The sequence below is a fragment of the Stylophora pistillata genome, chromosome 12 (assembly GCF_964205215.1).
Source record: "Stylophora pistillata chromosome 12, jaStyPist1.2, whole genome shotgun sequence".
Taxonomy (NCBI): Eukaryota; Metazoa; Cnidaria; class Anthozoa; order Scleractinia; family Pocilloporidae; genus Stylophora; species Stylophora pistillata.
The window spans coordinates 11,317,490-11,336,975 of NC_142530.1; the positions used below are offsets into that span (position 1 = coordinate 11,317,490).

Here is a 19,486-nt window from a genome sequence, read left to right on the forward strand (position 1 = left end):
CTGTTTTTTTAGTCAAGATATTTTTATTCAAAGAGCTTTTTGTTCCCTTTTTCTTTTTTGCTCGAATTCTTACAATCGTATACCTCTCAAAAAAAAGCGGTAAGATAAAGCGCGCTTGCGACTCGGTTTCAGGCCTTGACGCGCAAATGCGCACGCATAGATTAAGTCCCTTTCATTTGCGGCGTGCCTTAGCTTTTTGGTTGCAGTGAGTTTTTTTTCCCCCTCGATTTGGGGTGTGCGTTGTGCTTTCATTTGCAGTGTGCGGTTAACTTTTTTTAATTCGGTGTGTAGGGTTTCACTTTATTGTGTAGAAGTGCATTTGATTTTTCACTGACATTAATGGTTTGATTTTATTCGTAGTATATTTGATTTAGTTTGCAGTAGTATATTTTTGTACTTTGGGTTTTTTTTAGGTTTGTTGCGCTGTCCCCAATGGGACCACCGTAGGCCAAAGTACGGTAAGCCCAATGCACTTTATTGAAAGTTTTTACAGAGTTTGAGTGGTACACTATGCGGGGCTTAACCATTTCTTCTTATTCGTTTTTCACATGAGTGGTCATTTAGTTCCTTGATTTAATTAAATGAGGAAACTGCTTGGGTTTATTGTGTAGGGAGGTCGTCCTTGGGGAATATAATGTGTATGCATTTTATGTGTGTCAGGGATTGCCGACGTTAACCAGTACTTTCAAGAAGAATTCACGATTAAAGTAGACAATACACCACAGAGGAACCACAAACTGAGAGCAGCACTGTGTTCCTCCCAACATTTTGTACGTCGATGATGAGTTTCTGGCGATCTTTGGTTCCAAGTGGGCTAAGTTTTCATCGCATAACTTGTCCTCAGACATTCAGACGCAGTTAAACACGTATAGTTTAACAAGAGAAGTCCTGTAATTTTTGGTGGTCGTTTCTAACCTAATTATTCATACCCTCCTGCAAGGTAAATAAGAAAAGGTTCAGAGCAACTTGCAAATCAGCAACAATCCAGTAACAGATGGAAAATGAAACATTCTAAAGTAGCAGGGAAAGTTTGATAGGGAACATTTTAGGTACTATGGAAATCGAAAATCTATTATTGTGCTTGTCTGCGTAGTGTTTCCAATTTAGTTATTCATATACAGTGTACCCTTACAAGGTAAAGAAAAAAAGGTTCATAGCCACACGAAGCAGCTGTTATTCTTTCATTTCTTCATTCATTCTTTGCCAGAACGTGTGCTGTATGAAGAATTCATACCTCCAGAGTTCCAATATCATCCTTCGTTACACAAACTATGTAGGAGAACAGAATTGTTACAATCAGCTCCAATCATGGCACTTCCATCAAGATATCCCGCCATCGTTTTAGGTTTGTTTATTTTAGGCATCTTTTGTACTTATCGTTTCACAACATGGAAAAGCAAGTCAGCCAAAAAAGTAGCAAAGCTGCAAAATGTGGCAATCTTAAAGAAACATCTACCAAAGGCAATCATCATTGGATCAGGCAAGTCAGGCACTCGGGCATTGCTTGTTATTCTTAAAATACATCCTGATATCAAAGCATGCCCAAAGGAGGTGAATTTCTTCAATCGTAATGAAAACTACAAGCAAGGCCTTGATTGGTACAGGAGTCAAATGCCTAAGTCAAGGGAAGACCAGTTAACTGTTGAAAAATCTCCTGGTTACTTCACCTCAATGACTGTTCCTAGGCGTGTGTACAGGTTGTCAAAAGATGTCAAGCTCTTAGTGATTGTGCGGGATCCCACTGCAAGAGCTATCTCAGATTATACACAACTTGCATTGAAGAAAAACAACTCTCTCCTTTCTAAGTTTGAGGACTATGTCACGAAGGAGGCAAGCGTTGTGGATACTAAAAGAAGTGTGGTGAAAAATGGAGTTTACATTAACCATTTGCGTCAATGGTTGATGTATTTTCCATTTTCACAGATTCACTTTGTCAGTGGAGAGGGTCTTGTCCAAAATCCAGCTGCTGAGATAAGACCAGTTGAAAAGTTTTTACATTTGAGACCATTTATAACCGAAAAGAACTTCTATTTTAACAGCTCCAAAGGATTCCCTTGCTTTAAAGGGAAAATTCGAGCAGATGGCAAAAAGTGGAGCGGCTGTTTAAAGGGATCAAAAGGAAGAAAGCATGTCATTGTTAGAAATGAGACCATAAAATTATTACAACATTACTACAGGCCGTATAATCATGCTCTGTATAGGGTTGTTGGTAGAGATTTTCACTGGCCTTGATATGAGTTATTCTTCATTGGGAATTACTTCTTCTTGATCAACACAAATCACTAACTAGATAAATGTCAGACTTAACAGTTAGACTCTAGCTCAAACCAAACCACAAACCATATTTAATTTACTTGTAAATTCTTTAATCAGATATTTAACCAGAGGCCAGTTTCTTGAAGGTCCTGGTAATTTAATGGGCCCATAAAGCTGTAAAGCTGTTCTATTTTCAATCCAGATGGGTGTTAAAAAGTTTTGAAAATTGTAATTTAAAACTTTCATCTAAAGAAACAAAATGGACTAGTTAAGATGCCAGAACCTGCTTCTTGATTCTGTAAAATCATTTGATTCTAAAATGTGGTTTCAGGCCCATTAATTTACCCAGTAGGCTTTCAAGAAATGAGACAGAGGAACCTCATGCCTAATAAAAAATAGTAATGGCCGTAATAACATGTATTTTTAGCTATTTTAAGAAAGTCCTAAAAATGTTAAAATAGGATGAACATGTTACAATAATATTCTAGAGCTGTGTAGCAGATACATAAATTTTAAATATTTTGTTGATAGCCCATAATTAATATGTTTGGATAGGAGGCAGGAAAACATCCAAACAACTTAGACATGGACCACTTATTTCTCAAATAATTTTTATAAAAGGTGAAAAATTTGGCTCACAGTAATAACAAATAAAATATAATTATGCTGGAATAACAACATTACAAATCAAATAATATTTCCAAGAGATTGATTGCAACACCATAATTTAGTGTCTTCTTTTCCCAAATACAGTGCATAATGTAATACCAATTGCTTGACCATCGCAGAATCGAATTATCGACAAATTATGACAATCCTGCCAAGTGTTATTGACATAAATGTTTAAATATAATTTATATATTAAGGGATTCATTCAAACCAACTGTGGGTTGTATAGGTAAAAAAAAATTGTTAAGTGAAAAAGGCCTATTTTATCTTGTATTTTATTGTATATGTCATGACAAATTACTAGTGTGTAATTCTGTTTTTTTTCTGACAAAGGAAATATATTCAAAAGGTTATAAAAATATTATTTTCCCTCTTACCCATCATATTTTTTGTGAAAAAAGTGAATCTACCACTCCTTTTAGAGGTGCACGATGGAGTAATGGATTAGGGGACACACCCTGATTGTATTTTATAAATGAAGTAAGTTTTTCATGATGAGTAAATGTTTGTTACAGCAAAACACATGAGCTGCTGTTTTGGTCTTGCTTGCAGTGTGAATCTTTGCTCTTACACATTCTGGTGGACTGACTTTTCTCACCCTTGACTGAATTCACATTGTATGAGTTCTCATCTCCTGTCAAAATGAAACAGCAAACCATAAGCCCACAACTTATGAAGATTATCTATTAGTAAGTTTTAGTATAAGTGCAATCATCCTTCCACCCAATGGTTATCACTCAATATAATCATTCAACCCTCCTAGTGAGGAGGTTACACAAAAACTACTGACTGTTCAAAAGAAGGGTCACCATGCCTTGGTTCCAGTAACCCAGCTAAGTAAGTGAACAGTACAGGACTCATATGATGATGGGGAAGAGAGAAAAAGTAAAGCTACTGTTAAATCATCAAACATCAATAAACATTTTGAAATCTAATTACCTAAATATTCACCCATTTCCACAAATTAAATGGGAGCAATCTCAATATTTTTCCTTGGAGAAGCTCAAATGGAGACAACTCATAGGAAACCAAAGATGGCCATAATGGGAGTTCATTTCATTAGTAAAAAGGAAATTTATGGAGGAATATTGATCAAAGTCTAAACTGGGCATGCGGTGCCAAGCAAGTGTTTCTAAACACAGTTGTCTAAACACAGTTGTCTACTTATGAAACCATGTAGCAAATACTAGAGGTATCAAGATTGCAGTGCTCAATAGTGCTAGTCTACCGAAATATATTGACAACCTAAGAATCTATATGATCTCTAAATCAGTTGATATATTAACTATAAATGAAATGCGTTTAGACTCCCCATTCTCAAATGCTGTCATAAGTATACCCGGTTATTCTCTTGAAAGAATGGACCGTAATAGAAATGGCAGAGGAGTTGTGCTTTATATTAGGAACTCTATTAACTATGAAAACATCCAAACCTTGGATGAGAATTTAGAATTACCTTGTGTCAAAGTGATTAAGCTTAAGGCAAAACCCTTTATTGTTGGAACGTGGTATAGACCCCCTGGGTCACCAAACGAGATAATGCATGCTTTCGAGTCTGCCCTTGAGAGATAAGAGCAATATGATTTGGAAAAAAAATTTACTTGGGGATTTTAACTGTGATGTCACAGATAGTAGTCTGGATCATCAAACTATAAAGTTTCACGATATCTGTAATCTGTACCAATTTCATCAGCTAATCTACAGTCCCACACGAATAACTTCTTTCACTGCTACTACAATCGACTTGTTTATAACTAATAATCTAAGTAAATTTTCTCATGCTGGTGTCTCCCATATAGGCATTAGTGATCACTCACTTGTTTATGCCATTTGCAAATTATGCATCCCACCTTGTTCTTCGAAAATTCTTTTCAGCAGGCAATTTCAAAATTTTGAACCCACTGGCTTTAGGCGGGAGCTAGGCCTGGCCCCATGGCACACTGTACCTTACCACAATGATCCAAATTCTGCTTGGGCTGTCTGGAGAGACCTGTTTCTCATGTCTCAAATTTTCATGCTCCTTATCAACATAAGAAAGTTAAAAGTACTCCTTCCCCATGGCTTAGCCCATACTTGAAGAGGCTGGTGTTCAAAAGAGACAGGTTAAAAAAAGTTGCTTGCCGACTAAAAACTGAGGAAAGCTGGTCAAGGTATAAATCAGTCAGAAACCAAGTGAATGAAGCGATAAAACTGGCTAAATCATCTTATTATAATACATATTTTGCAATAAATCAAGGAGATATTAAGAAGTCGTGGAAAAGAATAAATTTTATTATAATGGCAAACACAAAAGAGACAACTAGAATCAATGCTCTCAAAATTAGAAATGCTGCTTAAACTTCCCCTCTGGAAATAAGTGATGTTTTAAATAATCATTTTTCAAATGTAGGACCATTACTTGCCAGCAAAATTCCTCTGCCTTATATTGCCTTTGGCAACTATGTCCACCCTGTAGCACATACCTTTATGTTGATAGAAACGACCAATGATACTGTTCTAAAACTAATTAACTCACTCCTGTTAAATAAAGCTAGTGGTCTTGATGGGATATTCTGTCGCTTACTTAGAGAGGCAGCACCTATAGTTGCGCCCTCTTTAACCTATATAATCAAATTTTCTATCACTACTGGTATATTCCCAGATGAATGAAAGTTGGCCAGAGTCTCGCCCATATACAAAGAAGGGGCAAAAAGTGACCCTAACAACTACAGGCCAATCTCCGTTTTGTCTGTGATTAGCAAATTGATAGAAAAAATAGCTTTCAACCAGTTTTATGAGTATCTAATAATGTATGACCTCTTGGCTGACACTCAGTCTGGTTTTAGATCCAGGCATTCCACTCAAACTGCCCTTCTGGAAGCTACTAAAGAGTGTTCCTGAACATAGACAGTGGTCTGATAAATGGTGTACTTTTTCTCGACCTAAAAAAAGCTTTCAATACAGTAGATCACCAGATCCTACTGCAGAAACTTCAACTTTATGGAGTGGATTTCCATACCTTGAAGTGGTTTGAATCTTACCCAACAGATCGTAAGCAGAAAACCTTTGTAAAAGGCCATTTATCGGACTACTGCCCCATTATTTGCGGTGTCCCACAGGGATCGATCCTGGGACCGCTTTTGTTCTTAGTCTATATAAATGACCTCCCTACGTGCCCCCTATACTCTGTGCCTAGAATGTACGCTGATGACACAAGTCTTACTCTAATTTCAAATAATCCAGCTGACTTACAATACAAATTGAATAGTGACTTAGCCCAAATTAAGACCTGGCTACGAGCTAATAAACTTAGTTTAAATGTAAAAAAAAAACAAATATTAGATTTTTGGTAGCCATAAAAATTGGCTAACTAAACTAACAGTTTGATGTGAAAATTGATGACCATTTCTTAGAAATAAAGGCTGATAGTTTTGAAAGAAATTGTTTGGGGCTGTGTCGGTGGGAGTAACGAGATATATCAACAACGTTGAAATGGTAAATTGGCCACCATAACGATTACAAAAGCTGACGTTTTGAGCGTTAGCCCTTCGTCGGAGCGAATAGAGGAATTGTGGGTTGTGTGTGCTTTTAAAGGCAGAAAATGGAGCTATGTTATTGGTGGGAACATGGCAACGAGAAAAACATGAATAAATTAGTGGAATGAAAAGCATTTGTTGATCCCTGTGGGATTTAGACTGCCGGATTGAAAGATGAGCTTTTGTTCAAGATTTTTACGGCTTTCCGTGCCACCTAGGTACAAGGAAAGACCACAGATTGCCATATGTTGCTTAGAATGATTAGGTAAATTAAAATGTCCAGTGACTGGTTTCGATGTGTCCTTGTCATTCCTTTCCACATCTCGAAGGTGTTCTCGGAATCGGTCACCTAGTCTTCTGCCTGTTTCGCCGATGTATATCTTTTTGCAATAAGTGCAAGTTATGCAATAGATTACATTGGCCAAGGTACACGTGAAGTGATCGGTGATCTTAATGGATCGTTTAGGTCCCGACATCTTATCAGTGCTGTGAATGAAAGGACATGTTTTGCATCGTGCACGAGCGCATTTAAAAGTGCCTGGTTGGTCATTAGTCTGAAAAGAACTTCTGACCAAAAAATTGCCTATGTTTTTGTCGCATTTGAATGAAATGAGCGGAGGTTGCGAAAAGATGGTGCTTGTCTCTGGATCGTTTTGAAGTAATTTAACCCGTTGACGTCCAGTGCGCCCATATGCACCCATGGGGACCCACACCCTTTCTACGCCTTGTGACGTCATCACTTTTAACCCTGGAGCACGAACTTGAGCACCTACTTGAACAGGTTGAAAATATCTTACAGACGATACCAGAATGAGCACAATTGAGTGAAGGAGATTGGAGAAATAGCCAAAAAACCGTGTCACTTTGACCTGAAAAAATCGGGTTTCACTACCCACCTACCTTTCCGAGCATGTGCTTTGAAAATAATGAGTAGTTTCTGAAAAATCTCTACACCAAAATGAAGCCTACTCAATTTCCAGCAAGTGAGGAGAAACTTCAGGCAAGGAGAGGGGAAAAAAAGGGCAGGAGAAAGAGAGAAAAGTAGAAGTCGTAAGTGGGGCATGACTTTTCAACCCAAAATTTTGCTCTCTGCGCGTGCCCGAGATTTTCAGGCCGCCATTTTGCATTTCGATGGAAAGGCCGTCGAGTGCATGAGCTGTCAAGGGGTTTTTGGTAAGTTTGAGCTTTTAAAACCACAACAGTGACCCGAAATCTGCTCGAATAGCTTCAAAACACAGTTTTCCACAAAAGCTGCGGCCATTAATGGGTTACAGTTTTTAAGAATGATAGATTTAACTGAGTGGTTGTGAGGGTGAAACGTGAGAGTGAATGGAATGAGGTCGGAATCTTCCTTATGCGACGTTTGTAGTGCTGAATGTTGATCAATAAGTTGAGCGCGGTGGTAACCCACTTGAACGACGGAAACAGGGTAACCACATTTATCCAAGAACTGGCACATTGACTCTGATTTGTGGTGGAAATCAGAGTCATCAGTACATAAACGACGAAGTCTTGGAAACTGAGAAAAAGGAATGGAATTCTTAACATGAGATGGATGCGAAGACGAATATAACAAGTAATTATGCGAGTCTGTAGGTTTGTAATATACACTAGTGCATAAACCGTTACCTTCAATTGAAACTTTGATGTCTAAAAAGGATAAAGAATTGTCAGAAATTTCCCAAGTATAATTCAGAGCCGGGTGAAAAGAATTGACTGCGGTTATGAATTGAGTGAGCTCCTCTCTGGTAGAGGAGGTAGCGCCGATACAGTCGTCAATGTAGCGACCGTAGAGTTCAGGTTTGGACCCGTTGTATTGGCTGAAAAATTGATGTTCGACAAAACCTACAAAAAGATTGGCATGGCTAGGTCCCATTTTGGTGTCCGTGGCTACACCATTGGTTTGTTTGAAGAAGTTGTTTCCGAATGAAAAACAATTGAGTGTGAGCACTAGTTCGGCTAAGCGTAGTAGTGTTTCAGATTTAGGTTCCTTAACAGTACATTGATCAAAAAAATGTTTAAGGGCCAGAAGGCCTTCGCCATTAGGAATGACAGTGTAAAGAGATGTTATATCCATGGTGAAAAGAAGTTTGTTTTCGCCAAGGAAATTAAAGTCTCGAAAAATTTGACTGAGAGCGTGTTGGCTGTCTTTAATATATGATGGTAAAGTTTTGACGATGGGAGCCATAATTTTGTCTAGATAGCTGGTAGGGCAACTGCAAGCCGAGACAATGGGCCGACCCGCGTTGTCAGGTTTGTCAATTTTAGGTAAAAAGTAAATACGAGAAGTTTTAGGAGTGGTTATGATGAGATTTTTATCTGTGGCCGGCAATTCTTGTTTAGTTATGAGTTGGTTGATCATATTCTTGATGGAGTTTTGATTGCTGGCAGTGAGGTCTTTGTCGACCTTTTGATAAAAAGAGGTGTCAGAAAGTTGCCGCAAAGGTTCTTTTTGGTAGAGGTCAGTGCGCCAAACAACGACTGAGCCACCCTTATCGGCCGCTTTGATAACTATGTCTTTGTGTTTTCTAAGACTTTTTAGAGCCGACCACTCTTCAGAAGAGAGATTAGAAAATTTGGTAATACGTTTGAAATTGAGTTTGTTGATATCGTGGCTGCATTTTTTGATACAAAAGTGTAATGATGCGAATTGGCCCTCTGGGGGAGTCCATTTAGACTTTCGAGTCTGAAGTGTTTCTGAAGTGTTTAGAAAGAGCCAAAACCTACATGTATCTTCGTATTGATTTTGATGAGAACTTAGCCTGGGATTCCCATATTGACAACATTGTCAAAAAAGTATCCACTGGCCTCGGGGCTATCTGACGTGTCAGAAGCTTGGTTCCTTGTGAGACTCTTATTATAATTTAAAAAGCTCTCGTCCAACCTTACTTTGATTATTGCAGCTCCATATGGGGCAGTGCATAGGTATAAGTCAATCTGTGAGACTCCAAAAATTACAAAATAGGGCTACACGCTTAATTACCTTTACTGACTTAAATATTAGATCCTCCACTTTATTCAGTGACCTCGGTTGGGATTCCTTGGAGCAGAGGCATTCTAAGCAACTAGCAGTCATTTTGTTTAAGACTCTTCATAACCCTGCTCCAACTCATTTAAACAATCTTTTAAAATCTATATCCAGTGTTCACTCGCATAATCTGAGAGAGTCAAAATACAACCTTTTTGTTTCTAGACCGAGTACTGAGGCAGGTAAGCGAAGTTTCCAATATCATGGTTCTCTTCTATGGAACAGCCTGCCCTTGAGCATTAAGCTACAGCCAACTCTTTGTTCCTTTAAGTTATGTATTTGATTAATATTGATAAGTAATGAAATCGTTGTTATAGTATAGGTAATGAAATCGATTTTATAGTCGTTTAAAACCTTGTGCAGACAATTAATTTAGTTAGATATATTATTGGTTAATTAAACAACAACAAACATATGAAACATATGAGTGAACTGCGGTTATGAGACGTATATAAGAACGATCCTTCGCAGTAAAGCACTATTTGAGCAATAGTGGAAATCAGACCTGAAAAAAATTTCAGGCCTGTACGGGATTCGAACCACTGACCTCTGCGATACTAGTGCAGCGCTCTACCAATTGAGCTAACAAGCCAACTGGGAGCAGGCCATCAAATTAATTCGATATAAACCCGTAGATGATAAATCAAACAACAACAAACATATGAAACATATGAGTGAACTGCGGTTATGAGACGTATATAAGAACGATCCTTCGCAGTAAAGCACTATTTGAGCAATAGTGGAAATCAGACCTGAAAAAAATTTCAGGCCTGTACGGGATTCGAACCACTGACCTCTGCGATACTAGTGCAGCGCTCTACCAATTGAGCTAACAAGCCAACTGGGAGCAGGCCATCAAATTAATTCGATATAAACCCGTAGATGATAAATCAAACAACAACAAACATATGAAACATATGAGTGAACTGCGGTTATGAGACGTATATAAGAACGATCCTTCACAGTAAAGCACTATTTGAGCAATAGTGGAAATCAGACCTGAAAAAAATTTCAGGCCTGTATGGGATTCGAACCACTGACCTCTTTGATTTATCATCTATGGGTTTATATCGAATTAATTTGATGGCCTGCTCCCAGTTGGCTTGTTAGCTCAATTGGTAGAGCGCTGCACTAGTATCGCAGAGGTCAGTGGTTCGAATCCCGTACAGGCCTGAAATTTTTTTCAGGTCTGATTTCCACTATTGCTCAAATAGTGCTTTACTGCGAAGGATCGTTCTTATATACATATTGGTTAATTAATTAAATAATTTGTATTTAGAACACAGCTCGATGGAAGAGCATGTAATATGAATTGATACCGTGTATAAATAAAATTTTCTACCACCAGCACCAGCACCACCACCACTACTACTACTACTACTACTATTTTCTTATGGAGAGAGGGAAAAATTGGGAAAAATCCCACTTCCCATACCCTGAATGCTTACTAACAGTCCCTGCCTGCACCTGCTATAAAATATTGTGAGACACCAAGAAATAATTATAGGGAATAATTTTGACATAAATTTTTCCCACACTTCCAAACCTTATCTCTCTCATCTCCTTTTCTCTTGGTGTCCCTCCACCAATTTGTGATTCTTCCCAGCAGAACACAGTCTGGTTCATTTAATTTCATAAGATAATCCTAACAGTGTTCGGCAATGACGCTTCCGTTTGGCCCTTTGTGTACATGAAGTCATGAGCATCTTAGGGTAAGGTTCCTCGAGGGCTGTCCGGTTAATGTAAACTGAAAAAGCTGAATTTGACACCTAGTGATACTCAAGCTTGATCTACAGATCAACTTACCTCAAACTATATGTTAAACTTCGAAGTAAGAATAAGAACCTTGCTGTTGCATGATGTATTTAAGCTATATTCACCTCGTATTAAATTTTTCTTGTTATCCCAAACTTCGATGTAATTAACAGCACGGCCACTACCAAGAAATGTTCTGTCGTAATAATCAGAAATTGTCAATTCCTTCTGTTCCCCCTTGTCAATGCGAAAAACGAAATGATATACGCCAGGTTCAAGAGCTGGACAGACACAGAAACTCCCTCCATCTGAATTCCACTGCTCTAAGTTGTAAGTTGAATATTTTGAGTTTTCAACGGTAACATCGTTGTCATCAAAGTGGTCCTTATAAATATCCTCTGCTTTGCTGATCAAAAGCTCTACGTGCTTCACGTCTACTTGAGTTCGCGGCTTCCAGGCAAATCCAGTTGTGATGTATCCTGTTTCCATCTTTATTGGTAAAAATCACATTGTCGATTAAGGTGATTACTCAAAGAATATCCACTAAGGAGGTAATATTCTTCATTTAAAGTACCATTATTGTGAAATGGCCTTGAGTCTCTGCATTACTTAAATTCTACTTAAAAATCTCGTGACTGGTTCTAAACTCGTTCCCAAGGCTCCGAAGTGTCCAACGCGAGACGAAATGAGTAAACAAGATGGCCGCTTTAGTGAGGGCCTTGATGACGAGAAGCACTCAATTTCGTCCGCTTTTTAAATTGTTTTCAACAAGCACGTATTGTAGAGCAGCACCAAATTTGCGAAAGGAATCGTACGAAGTAAATCACGAATCGATTTTTACGCAAGATCATGCAGAACTCCGAAAATCTCTCAACAAATTAATCGAGAAAGAAATAAACCCCTACGTTGACGAATGGGAAAATTTGAAGAAGTTTCCCGCTCATGAAGTTTTCAAAAAGCTGGGATCTGCTGGATTCTTTGGAGTGAATAAGCCCACTAAGTATGGTGGATTAGGATTGGACTATTCTTTTAGTGTGGCAATGGCTGAAGAGTTAGGTCAGCAGTTTTTTTTAATTCTCTAATGTTTGATCAAGTGTCTTCTCTGTACCAACAACAACATCTTTCTATTTTGGTTGGTGACGAAAATGTTGTGGTAAATCCGTTAATTATCCCCTAGCCAATGATTCGTTCATTTCCTACGGGACAGGGATTAAACTTTGTAAGGAGACTCAATTAGAGCGCTGTTCTTGAATGAAAGAATTAATATCGAGGGTAGATATATGACTCCAAAGCAGCTACTATGAAGGGAAGCCTCAGAGCTTGGACATTCAATAGGGAAGTAATGTATGCATATTATTTCAAATAGAGATAGTTTAGAAGCAACCCTCATATATATGCAGAACTCTTGACTTATTATAAGGTTGGACAGTCAAACCTGTATTTAGTAGCAATGTGCTCAGTGGTCACCCAGTATTTAAAATCCCGAATTTGTTTCCCCCTTAATCACTAATTTTCACTGCTATTAAGCTGTCACCTTTACTAAATGGTGGCAGTGACCTTAGAGCAAGTGCCCACAACCTGTTTGTATTGTCTTCTGCCTGTTATGAGCAGTCACTTAAAGCGGAATGAAACTAAGAATAATCTTTCAAGTAAATTCAATCCATATTTCTCTCCGAAATCGATGTAAGTTGTATTTTTGGGCAAATGTTTACACAGGAAGTGGTCGATTCTACCCTAAAATGTTTTTTGCTTAATGTTTTTTTTTTATATTACTGTAATTTTTGGAACCTGTATTGAGCAGTCACTCCACCATTCCCCATGGCTGACTGCTTGAGACAGGTTTGACTGTGGCTAGAAATTTTTTATGAGGGTGGGAAGGTGGCAAGGAAGCAAGGGCCTGAGGTATTCCTCTAGGGCTCCCTTTGGTGCTTGACAATCTCTCTAGGATTTGCTTGGGATATTGGAGCTTGCTAATCCACAGATCACCATGAGAAACTACATGTTATCATGGTTGGAGAGCCCTTCCCATGGTGATCTTTCTCTGACTTTGGTGCTGTGATAACTGTTTTATACCATTTCAAACCCATTGTCAGAGTGAAGTATGCAGATTACCAACTGACACTCAAGAATAAGTAAATGACCCTGATGATAGCTTGTGCCTAGAATCCCTGATAATCTTAATATATCTGTTGATTGATGTAGGAAGACTCTAACGACATCACCTGAAAAGCATCTTCTAGTTCAGCTCATTACAAAGCTGAGATTAATACCAGTAAGTCAGCTCAGGACTATGTTCAGCCTCAGCTTTTGTAACTAAAACTGCTGGACAGACTTAATTGTTTACTTCATATTGGTTTCTCAAACTTTGATATCTGTGGAACTATGATAAATACCTAACGCTTCAAAATTCTTGTAGTAGTTTCTATCTAATTGTCTGAAGTCTTTACACTGTTAGAGCAAAAATTGATGAAATTTTTATTTAAAATACCCGAATGACTTGATAAAGTAAGAAAAGAAAAAGTAATGTATGTTAAACCAATGGGAGAGTGTAAGTTTGTTAAGAACTGGAACTATTTTAATTGTGGGACACAGGAGGGAAAATAATTACTGAAAACATGGGTGCGAAAGGGTTTGATTTCTCAATAGGAAGCATCAAATGTGGTGCTGTTCCCATGGCCATTGGAGTTCAAGCAGACATGGCAACTCCAGCCCTTATCAGGTTTGGTAGTGAAGAGCTTAAGCAAGAGTTTTTAGTTCCAACTATTGCTGGTGATGTTGTGGCCTGTCTTGGAGTGAGTGAACCTGGGGCTGGATCAGATGTTGCAAGTATTAAAACTACAGCTGTTAAAAAAGGAGGTTTGTCATTAAAAGAAATAATGGTTCAAAATAAGGATTGAGGTAGAGTGGTGCAACTCTCTCCAGATGGGATGGTTGTTATCCACTTTCCCCCTTCCCCTACCACCACCACCTCCAATATTTACTGGTATTAGGTTTCCATAACAGTTTGCCAGTAGACTACAAGCAGTCCCTCCTTTGTGGCATGCATGTAAAAAAAGTTAGTAAAAAAAACTGGTGTTAGCCCACTGCGGGGAGCTCTTGGAGTGATGTTGATGCACTGTGAGAGCTCTATAAGTGATGCACCAAAACATAGGGACTATGAACCAAGCCCATGACTTTGATGAGCAAGCAAGGACTTGAATCCAGAACTCTTTATTTATGGTTCAGCTAGCTTGTGAGACCACATACTGTCAATACATCTTGATTGAGTCAGCAAGCTGAAAATGGCATAAGAATTTTACTTTAGGATCATGTAATCTTGTTAAGGTGACTTAGAGGGGGTTACAGTTGACCTTCAATTTTATTCTTTAGAAGTGGTCATGGCTGTAATAGTTTTATGTGTAATTGACTAGCACTGATTACTGTTATAGGGTTTGCTTTTGACTCCAATTTTTTGAGCATTAAAGAAGGTTTTTGCTTTATCCCTTGATAGATTCTAGTTTCCTCTGCTGACCACAAAAGGCAACACTTTTTGCTCATAAAATGTGGTCGTATAGTCAAAGCATGTAGATTTGTGTGTATTAATTTGTCAATTGAAATGGGTACATGCCCTTGTAAGGGAGGCCAGTAGGAGAGCTAATACAGGTGTATCCATTCTCAATTAGTTTGATTTACCAGTACTGTATTTCAACAGTTTCTATGAATGTCTGTGTTCACAAGGTTTAAAATTATTTTGTCTTCTAACAGATGACTATATCATAAATGGAAGCAAGTTATGGATTACGAATGGTCTTCAGGCAGATTGGATTTGTCTTTTAGTGAATACAAGTGAAGGTCCACCACACAAAAACAAGTCTTTGATCTGTGTTCCTCTCAATCTTCCTGGAGTCCAAAAGGCAAGGAATATTAACAAACTTGGAATGCATTCATCAGACACTGCAGAGCTGTTCTTTGAGGACGTGAAAGTACCACAGTCATACCTGATTGGTCAGGAAGGAATGGGGTTTCCATACCAGATGTTTCAGTTTGTTGAAGAAAGAGTTTTTGCTGGGGCTTCAGGTATGTTAGGATGACCAAAAAAACAGAGAGCAAAAAAAAAAACAGCTATTGATATTCTTATCATCTGCCTGGAAAGAACTCTTGCTGACGTTTGTGAGAGACTAACGCTCCGGACACATTGTATATTCAGCACATATTGCCACCTCCTTGAGTGTGTTAATGTCTATTATTTATTATTTTCCATATATTTTTGGGTAATAGACATAGAGAAGGTTTGTATGGGTTTTCCACAAACTATTTCAAGTTTTTTTTTCTGTAAGTTGCATGAATCTGGGTTGTTTCTCTCCACCTTGGTTGGAAATTCTGACAGAGGCACAATGATCATACAATATGCTTTCAGAAAACTTTTAATTAAACAAGAAGAATATGATAATATAATCGGATATGCTTCTAGTTTTTGAAAGTTATTAATTGAATATTTGAATCTTCAGTTCTGGCTTAAATTCTATATTATACATGTTGATAAGGACAATAATGATTATTTGTCACAATGATTATGATTACACTCAGTGTGGTAAAAAATTTTATTCAGCAAAGAGTGTTCATCAAAATAATACATACCTTTTCTAGTTGTTTACATCATATCTTTTTTTGTTTTAGTACTGTTGTCTATGGAGAGACTTATTTCTCAAACTGCCAGCTACTGTAAGGAAAGGAAGGCATTTGGAAAGTCTATTCTAGACAATCAGTATGTTCACTTCCGCCTTGCTGAGCTTCAAACTGAAGTTGAACTGCTCAGGTCACTTGTATATAGAACTACAGGTTGGTTCCTGGTGGCTTTAATTAATTAATTTAGTTATTAATCATAGATTTTTACTGATAAAGGAAGAGGAAGCTATGCTTTGATCCAATTCTTTAAAAGGAATAATTGTTGTAAGAAACTTGTTATCATACAATGGAGAGTAACTTGTGCCTTTTATCAGACTTAATAAGACAGTGTATTTTTTGTTTCTTTTATGTATTTTATCCTTGTTTCTTTCATTTTTATGGTTTTCTTTTTTTCAGTTTGGGTTTTGTGTTTGGACCCTGCGTACATACTCTATCTCTCTGTTATTACTGGTTGTTATCTTAAGTTGTTTACCATTTTATGCTTCAGATTTACCATTTTATGCTTCATAAAATTTACCATTTTATGCTTCAGATCTGTACATGAAAGGAAAAGATGTCAACAAGCTAGCCTCGATGCTCAAACTCAAAGCTGGTCGCCTTGCACGAGAGGTACCTGATTCCTGCCTGCAGTTCTGGGGAGGAATGGGTTTTACATCAGAAGTAGAAGTCAGCCGTGCTTATAGAGATAACCGTCTTTTGTCAATTGGTGGAGGAGCAGATGAAGTGATGCTGTCAATCATTTGCAAATATATGGGAACATTTCCTCAGGACCAGCAATTATTTTAAGTTATTTCTGGATAGTTTAAAAACTTTCTCATATTGAAGCAGGGATATTGAGTCTAGCATGACTGCTTATCACAAAGATCATGCCATTGTGACATTTGATTTTATGTAGTTAAGAAAACTGTGTATCTGTGGCTTCCAAACAGTGTAAATAACACCCACCACTGTCAGTGAGAAGTAAAAAAGTTGTCAGCTTATCTCAGTATTTTAGCACCATTTTAACATAAAGTTACAGTGCCTTTGGACCATAACATTTCATTTATTTCAGTTATCCTGGTGATCTTTTTCCTTACAGTTGACTTGAAGGCAGTGGCTTCCCATAAAGCTATCAAAAGTTACACTGTGCATCTAATATAAATGTGAAAATTATATTTGGTGGTTAACAGCCACCAGCACAATTTCTTTCCTTCTCTCAAACCAGTTTGAACATATTTCATGCAACAAATTATTCAAAATTGTTTAGTTAATGCTGTGATAGCTTTCAATCTTCTGTTAAGGCATTATATATGATTAGCTGAATTATAAATGCATTTTGATTGGTTCTGACTTGTGATCTGTTGAAGGGTAGACACATCGATTGTGACCTTTAAGGGTCAAGGGGAAGCCAATAGCTTTAGGAACCAACTTGAACACACCAGCCAAAATTATCACAACTGCTAGCACTGCTTTATCGCTATTAGTATAATATTGGCATCCTCTGTGACCCTTGAAGGTCATATTGCTGATGTCACCGTTAACAACATTTCGTATTTTGTCATATGAAACAAATAACTTTCATGTTTCTGTGGGCCTGTTCATTGATAGAGGACAGAAGACATCAAAACATGGTAAGGACAAGAGTGATGAACTTTGTGTTGCCATGATGTGCCCTTTTTTAGTTCTTGCTAAGTTTTGATGTCATCTGTGATCTATTACTGAACAGATACACAGCAACGTGGAATCTAATTGGTAAACAGAATAAGTAAGAAGCTGTGAACTGGAATCATGCTTAATGTGAGAGTTGGCAGATGTAATTCTGAACTCCTATTAGGTTGCCACCAGGTTGTATTCTGATTTTATGATTTGAAGAATGGCCAATAGAGTCTTTGGGATTTGTTAAGTTGCTATAAAATTATTTCACACAAAATCATTATATTCATTTTTTAGAGGGCAGTGTTTAAAGAAGTACTTAAATTATTTTTAAGAATGGTTAAATCTTCCTTTGTTTAGAATTTGTGTGAATCCTGTAGAAAGTTGTACTTATTAGAGTTGTGGGGCATAGGTTTATGATATCATGTGTTTTAATTGTGTCTGTTTTCAGTAATCAATTGACATAAACCAGAAAGAAATTGACACAAAACAAATGAAACCAAAAAAAAAAAATGAACTTCACTGTATTGGAAGAAATTCAGAGGAAGAAGCCTGGAGAAGCTTAGGCCTGAACCCATGCTCCCCATGACTGGGTACTACTTTCAACAAAATGACATATAGTCACTGGCTGAGAGAAGGGAAATTTCTCCAATTATTACCGAGAGGTCAAAATATAATTTCCCTCTTTTATTTTAGACACAGTCGCACCCAAAATGGTACACAATTCACACAGTGCTGCTTCTAGGAGACTCTGCACTGCGTTATGTTGCAAAACCTCAATTATTGGGAATGGCTGTAGATCGCAACCTCACTTGGATACCGCATGTATTAGACCTTAAGAAAAACTTCGCAAACAAATTAGAATTATTAAAACGTTCTAAATTTTTACCAAAAGATGTTTTGAGGAATTTCTACTTTAGTGTTATTTTACCATCAATAAATTATGGCCTAGTTTTATGGGGATCGTGTTGTAATTCAGAGTTAATTAATTCAATTGATAGATTGCACTGTAGGGCCGCCAGGATTATTTTAAATTTATCTAAAGACATGGCATCCAGCAAAGAAATGAAAACCGTGAATTGGTCAACAATTAGATTAAGTTACAAACTGGAAATATTCAAATTAATGTACAATGCATACAAAAATATATTACCTGACAGTTTATGTGGAAATATTTTCAGTAAACGAGACAACTATTACTTACGGAGAGGGTGAGGTAGCAGCTATCCACAGAGAGAAAAGCAGGTTTATGAAAGACTCATTAGCCTATAAAGGGCCTATATTATGGAATCTGGTAAACTTCAATGAAAAAATAACTAATGTAAGCTTCAAGGAATTAAAGAAATGGCTTACTACCAGGGATTACTTCAAAGATTTTATCTTTGACGGCACAGCAATCTCCACATCGAGACACAGAGTCAGCAACTATGTGTACTTTTAAGTTTTTCTTTTAGTTTTTATGAAATATTTACGTGTATATATTTTGTGATGTAGTTAGTATACATGACCCCACAAGCTTGTGAGCTTTAAATCTTATCATGTGTAAATAAAATTTTTTATGTTTTTATGTTTTTTATATTTGAAATACCTCTTACTGACAAGAATATTTGTATTACTTAGAGACCAAATTTGTTTAGTCCCATATTACTGACACACGGTCTTTTGCTGCACACTTGTGTCTACTTAATAGATATGTGATCATCTGTGTGCTCCCAATGCCCAAGGATGTTGATGCTCCTGAGCTTAGAAACTGCTTTATACATCAAGTGTTGGATAATTATCATAAGTTGCAGATTTTGGTCAGGATTACAAGCAGTGGTCAAAATAAATACCGACTTCTTCCTCTTTGGAGCTTTGTGGGACTATTTAGAGTTAGTTCCAGTAAGGAACAATTCATGATTTGAGGAGCTTTGGGAACTTAGATCAGTGGGAGCAGAAACTTTCTTTCATCAAAGATGATTCACTG

The 19,486-nt window shown here is 37.4% G+C and overlaps 3 protein-coding genes across 7 annotated transcripts; 2 read left to right on the top strand and 1 right to left on the bottom strand.

Moving 5' to 3' along the window:
- Window positions 1-147: 147 nt before the first annotated feature.
- LOC111331084 (heparan sulfate glucosamine 3-O-sulfotransferase 2) lies at window positions 148-3,447 on the top strand. Of its 3 annotated transcripts, XM_088740654.1 has the most exons (4): window positions 169-283; window positions 414-458; window positions 661-940; window positions 1,208-3,447. In XM_088740654.1, the coding sequence occupies exon 4, from the start codon at window positions 1,309-1,311 to the stop codon at window positions 2,230-2,232; it is 924 nt and encodes a 307-aa protein (XP_088596780.1). In that variant the 5' UTR covers window positions 169-283; window positions 414-458; window positions 661-940; window positions 1,208-1,308; the 3' UTR covers window positions 2,233-3,447. The 3 variants fall into 3 exon arrangements, with proteins under 3 accessions (XP_088596779.1, XP_088596780.1, XP_088596778.1); XM_088740653.1 differs by lacking the exon at window positions 414-458 and having other exon boundaries at window positions 148-283; XM_088740652.1 differs by lacking the exon at window positions 169-283 and having other exon boundaries at window positions 290-940.
- Window positions 2,323-11,856, bottom strand: LOC111331064 (uncharacterized). Of its 3 annotated transcripts, none has more exons than XR_015993849.1 (2): window positions 11,015-11,855; window positions 2,323-3,559 (listed from the first exon to the last, which is right to left on the bottom strand). XR_015993849.1 is itself a non-coding variant. In XM_088740655.1 (2 exons), the coding sequence occupies exon 1, from the start codon at window positions 11,710-11,712 to the stop codon at window positions 11,281-11,283; it is 432 nt and encodes a 143-aa protein (XP_088596781.1). In that variant the 5' UTR covers window positions 11,713-11,856; the 3' UTR covers window positions 2,323-3,559; window positions 11,275-11,280. The 3 variants fall into 3 exon arrangements, 2 of the variants coding, with proteins under 2 accessions (XP_088596781.1, XP_022791829.2); XM_088740655.1 differs by having other exon boundaries at window positions 11,275-11,856; XM_022936094.2 differs by having other exon boundaries at window positions 11,349-11,853.
- A 30-nt stretch (window positions 11,857-11,886) lies between these two features.
- LOC111331063 (putative acyl-CoA dehydrogenase 6) lies at window positions 11,887-19,096 on the top strand. Its single transcript, XM_022936093.2, has 5 exons — window positions 11,887-12,279; window positions 13,870-14,079; window positions 14,968-15,279; window positions 15,880-16,041; window positions 16,421-19,096. The coding sequence occupies exons 1-5, from the start codon at window positions 11,922-11,924 to the stop codon at window positions 16,672-16,674; spliced, it is 1,296 nt and encodes a 431-aa protein (XP_022791828.2). The 5' UTR covers window positions 11,887-11,921; the 3' UTR covers window positions 16,675-19,096.
- Window positions 19,097-19,486: the final 390 nt, after the last annotated feature.

What these genes read in the sequence shown, in the direction of transcription:
- LOC111331084 (XM_088740653.1), top strand. Translation starts at nt 1,309, where the DNA reads ATGGCACTTCCATCAAGATATCCCGCCATCGTTTTAGGTTTGTTTATT.
- LOC111331064 (XM_022936094.2), bottom strand. Translation starts at nt 11,712, where the DNA reads ATGGAAACAGGATACATCACAACTGGATTTGCCTGGAAGCCGCGAACT. An exon ending in CAAGAAAAATTTAATACGAG is followed by an intron (nt 3,560 to 11,348) that starts GTGAATATAGCT and finishes TCATTTTGACAG; the next exon opens with GAGATGAGAACTCATACAAT.
- LOC111331063 (XM_022936093.2), top strand. Translation starts at nt 11,922, where the DNA reads ATGGCCGCTTTAGTGAGGGCCTTGATGACGAGAAGCACTCAATTTCGT. An exon ending in GGCAATGGCTGAAGAGTTAG is followed by an intron (nt 12,280 to 13,869) that starts GTCAGCAGTTTT and finishes ATTTCTCAATAG; the next exon opens with GAAGCATCAAATGTGGTGCT. An exon ending in TACAGCTGTTAAAAAAGGAG is followed by an intron (nt 14,080 to 14,967) that starts GTTTGTCATTAA and finishes GTCTTCTAACAG; the next exon opens with ATGACTATATCATAAATGGA.